The sequence below is a fragment of the Carica papaya genome, chromosome 3 (genome assembly GCF_054855325.1).
Source record: "Carica papaya isolate Zhongbai chromosome 3, ASM5485532v1, whole genome shotgun sequence".
In the NCBI taxonomy this organism is placed as follows: domain Eukaryota; kingdom Viridiplantae; phylum Streptophyta; class Magnoliopsida; order Brassicales; family Caricaceae; genus Carica; species Carica papaya.
In genome coordinates, this window is record NC_142311.1 from 34,660,493 (window position 1) to 34,672,830 (window position 12,338).

Below are 12,338 nucleotides of genomic sequence, written 5' to 3' on the forward strand. Positions count from 1 at the left end.
CCAGTTAATTAAAAATATTAAAAGAAAAGGTTCACGCGTTGTGAAAACATCCATATGAACTCCCATACATACCAGTAGACTGATAAAAGAGAAAATTGTTATTCCAACCGATTGCATATGAAATTATAAAATATGTTATGTTATTGTTTTTATAAGTTGTTTTGTAAATTTCGCAACTGTAAGTAGGCGGTAAACGATTTTGTTTGTGATAAATGAATTTGCTTAATTGAGAGCTGCATTAGCTGTTTTAATTTTTCTACCAACTTTCATTTATGTATCGGTGAGTAGTATGATATTCTTAGTAGGTTAGTGTAACTCATTCTTTTATTAACAATTTCAGATTAAGAGGATCAGGATCCAAAACCCGATCCACAAAAGGGTTGTGAGTAGGATACTAGTTTCATTTATTTTCTGTTTATTTACTTAATTTTTATTCCCTTCAAATATAATTCCCGTAACACTATTTGAGACTTTAAGTTTTTGTGTAAGAAATATAAACTTTAACTATTTATTTTACTTCCGCACTAAATTTATAATTTATTTTCTTTATAATTTCCGGTATCTTTACAGTTTAAACCCATTAATTAAGTTTAGTTTTAGTAAATTATGATGATAAATACTTTATAATAGTTGGATTTTTTAATTAGAGAACCACAACAAGATAAAAATGTGTTAAATATTCAGAAAAAAATAATTAAATTAATTAATTGTATAAATAATTATACACATATATAATATTAGCGGATTGAGAATCAAATAATTACTGAAATTTCTGAAAAAAAAAAGTAGATTTTAATATTTTCTTTATAATAAATTGTAAATTTTTATTAAATTTATTTATATTATACAATTACAGTGCACGAACAAGAAACGTGGAGGCAACAATTTATCCAGAAGCTAACACGTGCCGCACGAGCGAAGCGAGCAGGAGAGCGCAAGTTTCCAGATTCAAAGGAAAGCGTCTGGTTCTCATCTTCCCACATCAGCATTTCACCCTTCCACGCCTAATTTTCCCTCTCCTCAAATTTATTATAATAATTATTTTTTTCTCCCATGGATGAACGTAATGAAATATCTCTGTGTTTCTTTGAAAAACCAGAGTTTCTTCCATTTGGCGGCAGAAGAGACTTGCATGTGTCAATGGCTCAGTTACTCTCTCCTGTCTGCACAGATGTTCTTAAATTCTCGACACCGTGGCGCGTGCAAGTTAAGGCTACTGCTCTTCCTTGGAGCTTAACGGCCCAAAATGGCAAGAGAAGAGGCTGTGCGAGGTTCAAAGCTGCAACAAGAGATTCTGCTTCCGTCGAGAACGTTGCCGATGACTACTATGCCGTTTTGGGCCTGGTAAGAGTTGGGTTTTCGATTTGCTTCTCTTTGCTCCACTAGGAAGTGTATGAGCAGGAACATATCATGTTCTGAAACTAATGTCTGTGTCATTTCCGATTGAAGTTAGACTTGTTTTGATAAATATGGTGAGCGATTGCTCGCGATTGATCATGCGATTATAAGATGAATTGTACTTGAAGGAGCTCTTCATGTGTTTTTGCTGTTACTGGTGTATGTTCAACTGATTATATAGCAGTTTTTTCTGCTATACATGAGAGTTTAGATATTGAATTTTTGTTTTGGGAGATTCGTAGTTGTAAGCTGTGAAGTTTCAATTATTACTGTCTGATACATCTTACTTCTTGTTGTCTGTGTCTCTTATAGCTGCCAGATGCAACACCAGCGCAGATCAAGAAAGCCTATTATAATTGCATGAAAGCTTGTCACCCGGACTTAAGTGGAGATGATCCTGAGACCACAAATTTCTGCATGTTCATTAATGATGTCTACGAGGTGGGTTCTACTTTGAAATGGAGTGGTTTAAGTATGAACTTTTGTTAATGTGCTTCTGTTATAAATGGACTATTGCAGTGCAGGTGCTCAGTGACCCCGTGCAGCGTATGGTCTATGATGAAATACACGGATATGCATTAACTGCTATCAACCCTTTCCTGGATGATTCCTGCCCGAAGGATCATGCATTCGTCGATGAGTTTAGCTGCATAGGTTTGTCTCTGTTCGCATTTTTATTTGCACCTAGTTGCATATTGTATGTCCACTTGTTGGGTTTGTTAAAACATCATATCTTTCCTGGGTATTACAGGCACTGACATTGGAAATTCTTGTCGTTTTAAGTGGTGGTTAACATCTTTAAGTATTTAATATTGACTAGATCATATCAAGGAATGCCATGGCCCTTTCCAACTTAAGTTGAGGTTAATTGCAAGCTTTGTATCTCTCTTATATTTATTGTTTTTTAATTTGAAAATTATACTTGTGAAGACATATTGCTTGCTGTGCAAAACAAGTTTTATGGAGGCACAGATTATTGCAGCCAAAACCTTTAGAAGTGCTAATGAATTTGTTCTAATTTCTTCACAGGCTGCAAAAATTGTGCTAATGTGGCCTCGGATGTCTTTGGAATAGAGGAAGACTTTGGGAGAGCTAGAGTATATAACCAGTGTGGGAACCGTGAATTGGTGCAACAAGCAATTGACAGTTGGTAGGTTCTCATTTTTTATTCTTTCATTTTTCATGATACGCTAAACATACGTACATATAAAAATATCTTCATATCCAAGACAAGGTAACGCGAACTTTGTACTTGTACAGTGGGTTCAATTTGTTTTAGGTTGTTAAAGTGGAAATCTGAAACATTACAAGCTAATTTCCTTTAGATCATTTTTTCCCACATTAAATTGATTCAATCTCTGTACTTCAAATTTGTATTTAGAAGGAAAGAAAGGGGTTTATCGATTAAAATTTTATAAATAATGTATTAGTGGAAAATTATAATAAGAATCGCTAGAAAATTAGTCTGGTCACTTTTGAAAACAATGAGCACATGATTGATTCCCTTTAATAACCTGTGTAACATAAACAATTTTATTGTCAAAATTGAGCACCTTATTTGTTCCCACTATATAGCCATGTAGTCAAACTTATGATGTAATAAGATTATAGCTAAAGTTATTATCATGATTACAGCTCCACCAACTGTGTAATCACTACATCACATTGTATTGTGAAATTAATTGTACGCATGACATTGCAAGATTATTAATCCAACCAAAGTGTAGAAACTTATATTTTCTTTTGTTGTTAGTGTTGTTATTCCAAGTATTTTCATTGGCTTTTGTGTTGGTTAGAGGTTAGTGTTAGTTTTAGGGATGTTTTAACAAACGTTACCATAGAAATCAAAGAATTAATATTCTGGTGCTTTGCTTGTAATCTGTATCTTTTCTTTATCTGCTTTTGTACCCTTGTTAATCATTTTGCTCCTTCCCCTTTCCAACTTGTGAAGTCTACTAAAGTACTCTTGCAAGGGAACTCTTTTATTTATTTGTAATAGAAAAATGAGTATTGTTAAAGAGGAAAAAAGATAATTACATTTGAGGATAAGACATACTCCATGAACCTTCAAAATAGAAGATTCAATAAAAGATACATGAGAAGCATACAGCAAACAAGCAATGAAAACAAGAAGAAAGTAAAGCCCTCCCCTAAGAATTATGAGATTATCACATCCCAATTCTTGTGAACCGCAGGTGGAGCTATATCAGAAAACTTCCCATGAGCTTTTCCCCATAGTGTGGCCAAAAATGTCATTTGATCCCATAGATCCTGGCTGGGCCAGAAGTAATCATTAAAAATCTGCCAATTCTTTCAAGCCATAAAGTTAATAGTTGCACGGAAATTGCCCCCTCTCTACAGGGTTTTGGTGATCTTTGGAATCCCCTCCATGTATAGAATAACTCAAGAAGCACTCCGCCGAAGGGGGAGTCTTACAAAGAAATTCTCATCTTAGATCCTGTTCGTTATTCAAGTTTAGATAAGTTATTGATCCTTCCTTATTTTCTGACTATTAGTTTTGACAACTTAGATCAACTAGGTAAGTTACTATAAATCAGAGGTTAAGAAAATGCTAGAAAAGGTGGGGTGCTGCTGTCTTTGGTTCACAGATGATAAAATAAAGTATCATTTTCGTTTCATGTGGATACTTGCAACTAATTTTAAGCAAGAATCACTTTACATGTATTGTAGTGTCCATATAGGAAGTCTATGACAAGACGTGTACAGAAATTAACAACAGATATATTCTATTTTCAGCCCAGTTGACTGCATCCATTGGACTTCTGCTGCACAGTTGTCCTTGCTTGAAGATGAAATGCGCAGGGTGGAAAGAGTAAATGTAAGATACATTTACTTATTGGCTTCTTTTCTTCTCAGCTTATAGGCAATATTCCTCTCCCCCTCCTCCCCCTTGTTGACAAGGGCTAGGGTGGGGCCGATTTTGCATTCCCCTTCCATGTCTATGTTGCATTTTGAATCTTAATTGAAAGTTAACAGTCTATTTCTTTGTTAGGAGAGATTTGGATCATAATTGAATTGCAACTCCTTTAAAGAAGTGGTATTAGCCTGGGTTAGATTTCTCTAGTCACATAAAACGATATTTGATTGTCCAATTAAAGTTAGTACCATTTTGTGATAAGTGTATTTTCGTTCCAAATACTACCAAATGATGACTACTGCAATTTGATTTACATGGGGTCTCTATGAGAGAAAGATTTGAGGATTTCTAAATGATGATCAGGTTGCATTGATGCTTTCTGGGATGGGATCTGGATCAATTGATGTCTTCAGGATGGTAAGATCACCTTTATTGTTTCGGTTATCATTTTGTAATCCGTTTACTTATAATTTCATGCAAATAATATCTACAAGTAATAATGACCTTAATAACTTTTCATCCTTTTATGGATGGTCTAAAAAACTAAAAAGTGTGACACTAATTTTTGGATGGATAGAGTTACTTTTTTTTTTTTGGTTCAGAAAATTCTTCATTAAAGGAGATTATAGGTATGAAGATGAGATATATATAACTGGAGAAATTTCTTTGTCCTTTTTTTTATTCCATTCTTGTGTTTTGTATTTGTTTAAGTTGCTTGCACTCTTGTAGAAGTTGGAATGCAGCATTTTTATATTTCTTATTTAAGCAAACTTTGTAACAGAAACAATTGGACATTTGAAATATGATTGCCTTTTTAATTTGAGATGCTGAACCATTGTATTTGGCATCTTGGTATATGGAAAAGGCAACTATACCCCTTAAAAATTTCATTATTATACTCTTGGTACTTCTGTTGCAGTCTTTGCATGTAGCCTATGAGATGGAACTCATCTTGTGAAAATAATATTAGCACTCTTTGCATGTAGCCTATGAGATGGAACTCATCTTGTGAAATTATTGATAATATTAGCATATTTAAGTATGCATTAGTTTTAGTTGCTTATCATTATCTGTTTTACCATCTTAATAAGATCAAACTTGACTGTGTGCCAGGCAAATTCCCGGTGGGAAAAGAGGCAAGCAAAGGTCTTGGTAGGAACTCTTATTCTCATTCATCTGTATATGGTTTCAAGTTTGCACATAACACAAGTGTATCTTAGTACAAGTATTCTATTTATTTATTGATTTATTCTGCTCATAACATTGTGTAATATGCATAATAAATTATGTAACTGTGAATTACTTTGGTTTCTGTTAACAACATCTTTCAACAAATCATTAAAAGTTTTGCTAGATGTACTTGCACACTCATGCTGACATGATTAGCTTCATCTAGTTATCTATAATTAATTTTATCAAAACTCACGGCAAATTTGGAGGATGGATATGACTGACATTTACAATTAATGATAAAAATAGAAGCCTCTTTCAAACCAGTTGAATAAAATCCTAGAAATTCATAATTTCAGATTCATGTCAATTGTTAGCTCAATAAAATTTAGCAGAAGCTGATATTACAATGAGATACTGAAGTTTGGACCAAGTTGCTTAAAGAATAAGCAAGGTTTCTCTCTATTGTGTTTATTTTTGTAACAAACTTCCATCTAGGGGCTACTCTTGATAGAAATTCCCTTGGAAGTTTTTGCTGGTGTGGTGTGACTAAAGTTGTAAAATACTATCTTCTGTTTGTTACCATTACTTTAAATACTGAGTGATGGCTGCTGACTGTGTTTCAGGAGAAAGCTAAAGTTAGGATGATGAAAAAGAAAGAGACAGGTAAAGCTGACTCATACTGGAGCAACCTTTGGGGCAAACCAAAAGACTACAAAAATTCAGGTAAGAGGAATTTTATAAGGAAAATTGCAGTGTGCCGAATTTCTCAGTGGGAAAATCTGCAAGCATTTCCCTTTTGGATGTCTCTCTTTGGTAGTTTTATTTCCATTTTTTATTTTCTGCTTATAGAACAGCCTACTGCCCATATATTTATGAAAATTTCTAGTCCATTTTCTGCATTAGTATCTATCCCATGGATGCTAAGGTCTCTATTTTTTTGGTTGATGAGATCTAAAGTTTGACCTTTTGGCTCAAATTTATGGCACTCTTCGTTTGTGCTAACATTGGAGCAATAAAGTTGAAGCTATAAAATAAAAATTGCTATCCTATTGAATGTTGCTAGGTAACAATTTATCCAAATGGAGGGTATAAAACCTTTATTAGCAATAATTTCTGAGAGAGATTTAGTCAAAATTAAGCCTCTAACGCATGGCTGCTAAGCTGAGAACTTTTTTGCTGTTGTTTGATTGACTCTGTTGTTGAGCTTTGTTTCATTGGATGTAACTGGTTAGGTTTGTACTTAGTAGACAAAAGCAAAGCTCAAATATTTGTTTGGTGCAGAAGAGGAAATAAATCAAAGAGCAAGGAGAGCTGCTGCAGCTGCTCGACGATGGAGGGAATACTCTAGAAAAGGTGTTGATAAGCCTCCGACATATAAACTTCCAGAAACAATCGCCAACGAGGAAAAGTGAGTCAAATACACTTTAGCATTGTGGTCATGTAAATGTTATTTAATTTATCCATTTAGAATTCCATTGAATATCCTCATTGTTCTTTTTCATCACCTAATCATGTACGACTTATATTTCATCCTTGAACTCTGTATATATGACGAAAGTAATTATACGAAATATAGATATAATTTTTTACAAGAAACATGGAAGCTCATCCTGTTGTTGCCCTGAGTTTTCAGTGGTGGTTGCAAAATACTCTCTTAGTTGCGCTGCGTTGTACTCCCCTTCGGGTAGTTTGCTTATTTCACTGATCTAAAGTAAGAAACAGCATTCCCTCAGGGTCAAACCCTAGTTTGTTAAAAGATAAAAGGTCAAGGGACATTTTGGTAATTTCACTTTTGCATATTTCTGAGAGAGATTTAGTCAAAAGTAAACCTCTAATGCGTTGCTGTTGCTGTTAGGTGGAGAACTTTCTAGCTGTTTTTTTTTTTTTGATTGCTTGTGTTGAGACTTTGATTGGAGCTAACTGGTTAGGCTTGCATGTAGTAGGCATAGAACTCAAAACTGATATATCTGGCTGGAGCAGATACTACAAATCTCTGCTTTGGCTACCTAGCTGCTATTGTATGTCATATAAATACATAAGTATGTTTATATATAGATACCTTGAAGCATGAAAATATAAGAGAATGGAGTTCTGCGAGATCAATCTTCATTCAAGGTTAAAACTCACAGAACAAACTAATCACAATGAACGAGAGATCATGTTGAAATGCAAGCTTAGTCTTCTCAAGTTGTTTTTTTTTTTTTTTCTAATTTCATTTTTCATTGATCTATGAAGTAATCTAACATTCAGGGTGGATAACAATACGATGCTACTGTGCTTTTAGTTTCTTCTTCTATTTCTACAACCTATTGTTAGAAAATAGTTACATAGACCAGAAAATAGAATAAGAATCCTCAATGATAAGTGTCGTTGCCAATGTTTAGTATCAAAAAGGAAAGCTAGAAATCCCACTATGAAAATTCATGACTAATGGCAAACACTAAAAGGAAAAGCTTAGGGCTCGATGATGACTGTCTAAATCCTAATGCTAAACACAATGTAAAAAGTCCATGATGCAACTTAGATCGAAGGCAAACAATGAAGTCAAAAGAGTCATATGAACTCAATGATGAATGTTTAAGGACGCGTAGATGAAGAGGGTCCAAAATGTACAACTACAAGATAGAGGAAGAACCGAAGCTTAGCCTTGACAGGACATTAATGGGGGAATCCTAACTACCAACTTGAAGGCCACCATCTTTATTCTATCTACTCTATTTATGACATGATTAATCTTTCAAATTCCACCTCATCACAATCATAAATAGTTTTATTATAAAAGAAAATATATATATTTCAATAATTAATTAATATATAAATATCAATAATAATATAACTAATGATACCATAACTTTTTAGTAAGTACACACCATATGTACAGTCTAATTTGAAGTCACGCCCTCATGTAAAATGATGGAAACGTCGTCTAAAGAATGATTGATAATTAATAGTTGATTATCAATATTTAAATTTTTTAATTAATTATTATTTAATTTAATGGTTAGTTTATTAAATTTTTTTTTTTATAAGAGATTCATTTAAATATTATTTTTATTATTATTATTGATATATGTGTATTATTTAATTAATAAATGTGTCAGTTTATTTATAAAAAAAAAAATCTAAATCTTCTTACTCTTTAACCGCTTTATTATTTTTAGTATTTGAATAAAGTATTTTGATCAATATTGGATATAAAGAACAACTTTATGATTTTTTTCTCAAACTTAAATCTTTAATAAATTAAATTTATGTAATTTTTACATGGATCGTTCTAAGAATTCGAAAAGAAGAAAACTTCAATTACTTGATCTAACTTTGTCTAATGAAACTTAATATAAATTTATTTCATTATATCACCATCTTTCCCAAAGATTCTCTAGTAACCCTAATAATTTTTCAGAACCTCTATATGCAAACGAATGCCTTCGAATGAAAACCGTTGTTGTTGAATAACGTGGTTAGTATCATGTTCCACGAAACATATATCAAATTCAAATTATTAGAAAAATTACCATAGCCTTTTGCAATAGCCAAATTTTTATCTTCCTTACAATAAAAGAACATGAGTAGAGGTTTATATAATAAGACTCATAACTCTTATGAACTATAACCTTATTAACCTATTTCACATTCAAATTTTTTCTCTTCTTAGTTTTCAAAAAAAAAAAAAATTGATGGTTATATATGTTAGTTCGATTTAGCTCCATTCATTACCTGTTCACTAGTTCGATTTATTTTAATAATTATTAGATATGTAATAATCAAATAATAACATAAAATCTGTATATTAATTTAAGTTAATACACATAAATAAATAATTAATTATATGCCATGAATTTATTTACATTTATTAGGTCATATAACTTAAACACATCACTGAAATACATAAAATAAAAAGAATTAGATTAAATTAATTTTTTAAAAAAAATTGATGTAGTTCTATATGGTAGCACTTACACCAACAACTAACCTCTATATATACATATATATGATGAGATAAGATGATTTGCCAAATGGGTATTTTTTTTAATGATGAAATAAAGATGATTTGCCAAATGGGTCTGTATTTTAATGATGAGATATGATGATTTGCTAAACGGGTAATTTTCTACTACATGTTAATGTATGTTAAAACTTTGATTTCTCTTTTTAAGTTATAATTCAAATAAATGTGAGAAGAAAAACCATTGATTCCAAATGGGTACTTTGGATTCATGAATTAACATGAACACACGAGATGGTATTTTATTTTTGAAACTTCAAAAAAAAAAAAAAAAAAAAATTGAATCAAGAGATGCCCATGAATATAGAAAGTATTGAAGATATACTGACAGTTGAGTATAAAAAGGAAATAGCAGTATTGTAATGGTGTATTGCACTTGCATGGGAAAATACCTTTGATGAATCATATATTCTTTTCAATGAAATCCAAGGGAAGAGCTTTGTCTTGTTGGACCTCGCCAATTCCTATCTTCTCCTCCCTTCCCTTATCGCGCGTGTGTGTGTGTATATACATACAAATATATATGATTCTTATCAAAAGTGGAGTTCTTGACATTCGGCACATACAAACACAAACGTATTAAAATTAAAAATAAAGAAAAAAGAAGCAAGAAAAAGGAAATTATCTAACAGTGGATGCAACAGTATGAGCCCAAAACCTGAGATGATCTTTCATGTCCACTTCATTTCCCTCAGCTGGAAATCTCCAATTTCTCAATGGCTTCCTCACTATTCCTTTTCTTTTATCCCCCCACGCCTCCGATAGATACGGCCTCCTAACCCTAGAATTTGTCTCTTCTTCTTCTTTTTCTTCTTCTTCATTTATTTCCACATTGTTGCTCCTTCCCAATCGCTGTAACCCTGGAATTATAGAAACTAAGCTTGAATCCATGTCTTCCGCAGAAAAAACAAATCCTAGATCCATAAATCCCTTCACCTCCTCAAACTCCAAATCCGATAAGCTCTTACTACTTCCTTTCCTTCTCCTCCTCCTCCTTTCTCTCTCCACTTTTTCCTTTATAATTTCCACCTCCTCCGTCACTTCTTTGCCAGAAAGTATCGGTTGCAGCTTTTGCATCCTGAGAACCGAGTTTGGCGATTGAGAATCCGACGAAAAGCTCGCTCCGGAGCTTAAATTATGGTCGCTCAGAGACCTTTGATGCTGGATTGGTAAACGACGAAACTCTCTATTTGCTTCTTGTATAACTCCTTGGTCGATTTCAACCGCTGGATTTACTTCTTCCTGTTGCTCTAACGGTGATTTCTGATCTGTGAAGCTCGCTTGTCCAAACCAATACATATCGAAAAGACCTAGAATTTTTTCCGCAGCCATATTGCGTTGGAGAAGTAGAAGAAATGAGAAGCTTGAAGAAGATGATTTGAGGGAAGAGGAGGAGATACTGAATTTATAGGAGGTCAATTTACAGTAATACCCCTGATTTCATGTTAATATTACGGTTGTGTGTTATCACGTGTATGTTTAATTAATACACTCTTTGTTTTAAATTAGCAAGCCATCTTATATGACTTTTTCAACCTTTTAATAATAATTTTTTTGAATCATATTATAATAATAATTATTATATAATTACCCTTATGTTACATATTGTTGTAATGAAGTAATAAAAGGTAGTATAAATATATTTTTATTGTTTAATAGTTAAAATTTTTTATATTTTATTTGAACCTCACAAATTTAAACTTTATAAAAAATATAAAATTCGTTATTTCGTAAATATATTATAAGTTGATGGTAACTGATTTATAATATTTGATTTAATAATATTCAAAACTTAACTCACTAATGTAATGTATTTGTAGAATTATCATGACTAAATTAGACTTAGTTTCAATAAATTTATTATCTTTTTTATAAATAAATATTTTGTGATAATTAAATTCACATAATTAGAATTAAAATTAGATTTAATTTTTTTATTAAAAAAATAATAATAAATGTGACTGATTTATAATGTTTGATTCAATAAAATTAAGAATTTAATTCACTAATGTGTTGGCGAGACTGTCATGACCATAATTTTAATAAATTTATTATCGTTTTATCAAATAAAAATTTTGTGATAGCTAAATTCGTATAGTTAGAATAAAAAATTGAATTTTAATTTTTTATTAAAAAATAATAATAAATGTGACTAGTTTATAATATTTGATTTAATAAAATTAAAAATTTAATTTATTATCGTATTGGTAGAACTTTCGTGATTAAATTGAATTTAATTTCAATAAATTTGTATTTTAAAAAAAAAAATATTTTGAGGTAACTAAATTTATATAATTGAAATTAAAAGTCTGACTTAATTATTTTAGAAAAAAATAATAAAAAATGATGATAATATAATATAATATAATATATACTCGTTAACACGTAATATAAAATTTACAAGTTGGTCAAAGAAACGTGGTAAATATGTTGTGAAAGTATTTTTTTATATTCATGCACACGGTTTAGATTAGTTATGAGACGGTTGTTTTTTTATTATTATTATTATTATTTTTTTTGGAAATCTCAATACGAATAAAATTAAATTTATAATTTTGATACCTTAAAAAAATTTATCATAACTATACAATTAGCTTAAACTTACAGTAATAGATATGTTTAATATTTTTAGAAATAATATATGGTTAGCTTAGATTTTAAAAAGTCAATTCCACGTGCACCTAACTTAAAAATATTGTATTCCCACATGGGGAGATATATATATATACATATATATATGTACATATATGTAAACACGTGTTGACTAATGTGAAAAGAAAATAATAAAAGAGAAAAATAAAACTTCATTATATTCTAAAGTAGATATCCTAATTTTCCACACTTATTGTAAATTATAAATAATTAATTTATAATATTTAATTT

At 31.2% G+C, this 12,338-nt stretch overlaps 2 protein-coding genes across 3 annotated transcripts; one reads left to right on the forward strand and one right to left on the reverse strand.

Annotated features, from left to right (window-relative positions):
* Positions 1 to 1,015: 1,015 nt before the first annotated feature.
* LOC110814740 (DNAJ heat shock N-terminal domain-containing protein) lies at positions 1,016 to 7,045 on the forward strand. 2 transcript variants are annotated; one of them, XM_088216760.1, is made up of 9 exons: positions 1,016 to 1,344; positions 1,711 to 1,839; positions 1,923 to 2,052; positions 2,428 to 2,548; positions 4,156 to 4,237; positions 4,640 to 4,693; positions 5,390 to 5,428; positions 6,073 to 6,172; positions 6,734 to 7,045. In XM_088216760.1, exons 1-9 carry the CDS (start codon positions 1,054 to 1,056, stop codon positions 6,859 to 6,861), a joined length of 1,074 nt encoding a protein of 357 aa, XP_088072886.1. In that variant the 5' UTR covers positions 1,016 to 1,053; the 3' UTR covers positions 6,862 to 7,045. The 2 variants fall into 2 exon arrangements, with proteins under 2 accessions (XP_088072886.1, XP_088072885.1); XM_088216759.1 differs by having other exon boundaries at positions 1,032 to 1,344; positions 6,731 to 7,045.
* A 2,786-nt stretch (positions 7,046 to 9,831) lies between these two features.
* On the reverse strand, positions 9,832 to 10,841 carry LOC110814846 (DUF1685 family protein). The gene has a single exon (XM_022042428.2). It carries the CDS (start codon positions 10,785 to 10,787, stop codon positions 10,077 to 10,079), a length of 711 nt encoding a protein of 236 aa, XP_021898120.1. The 5' UTR covers positions 10,788 to 10,841; the 3' UTR covers positions 9,832 to 10,076.
* Between the last annotated feature and the right edge of the window lie 1,497 nt (positions 10,842 to 12,338).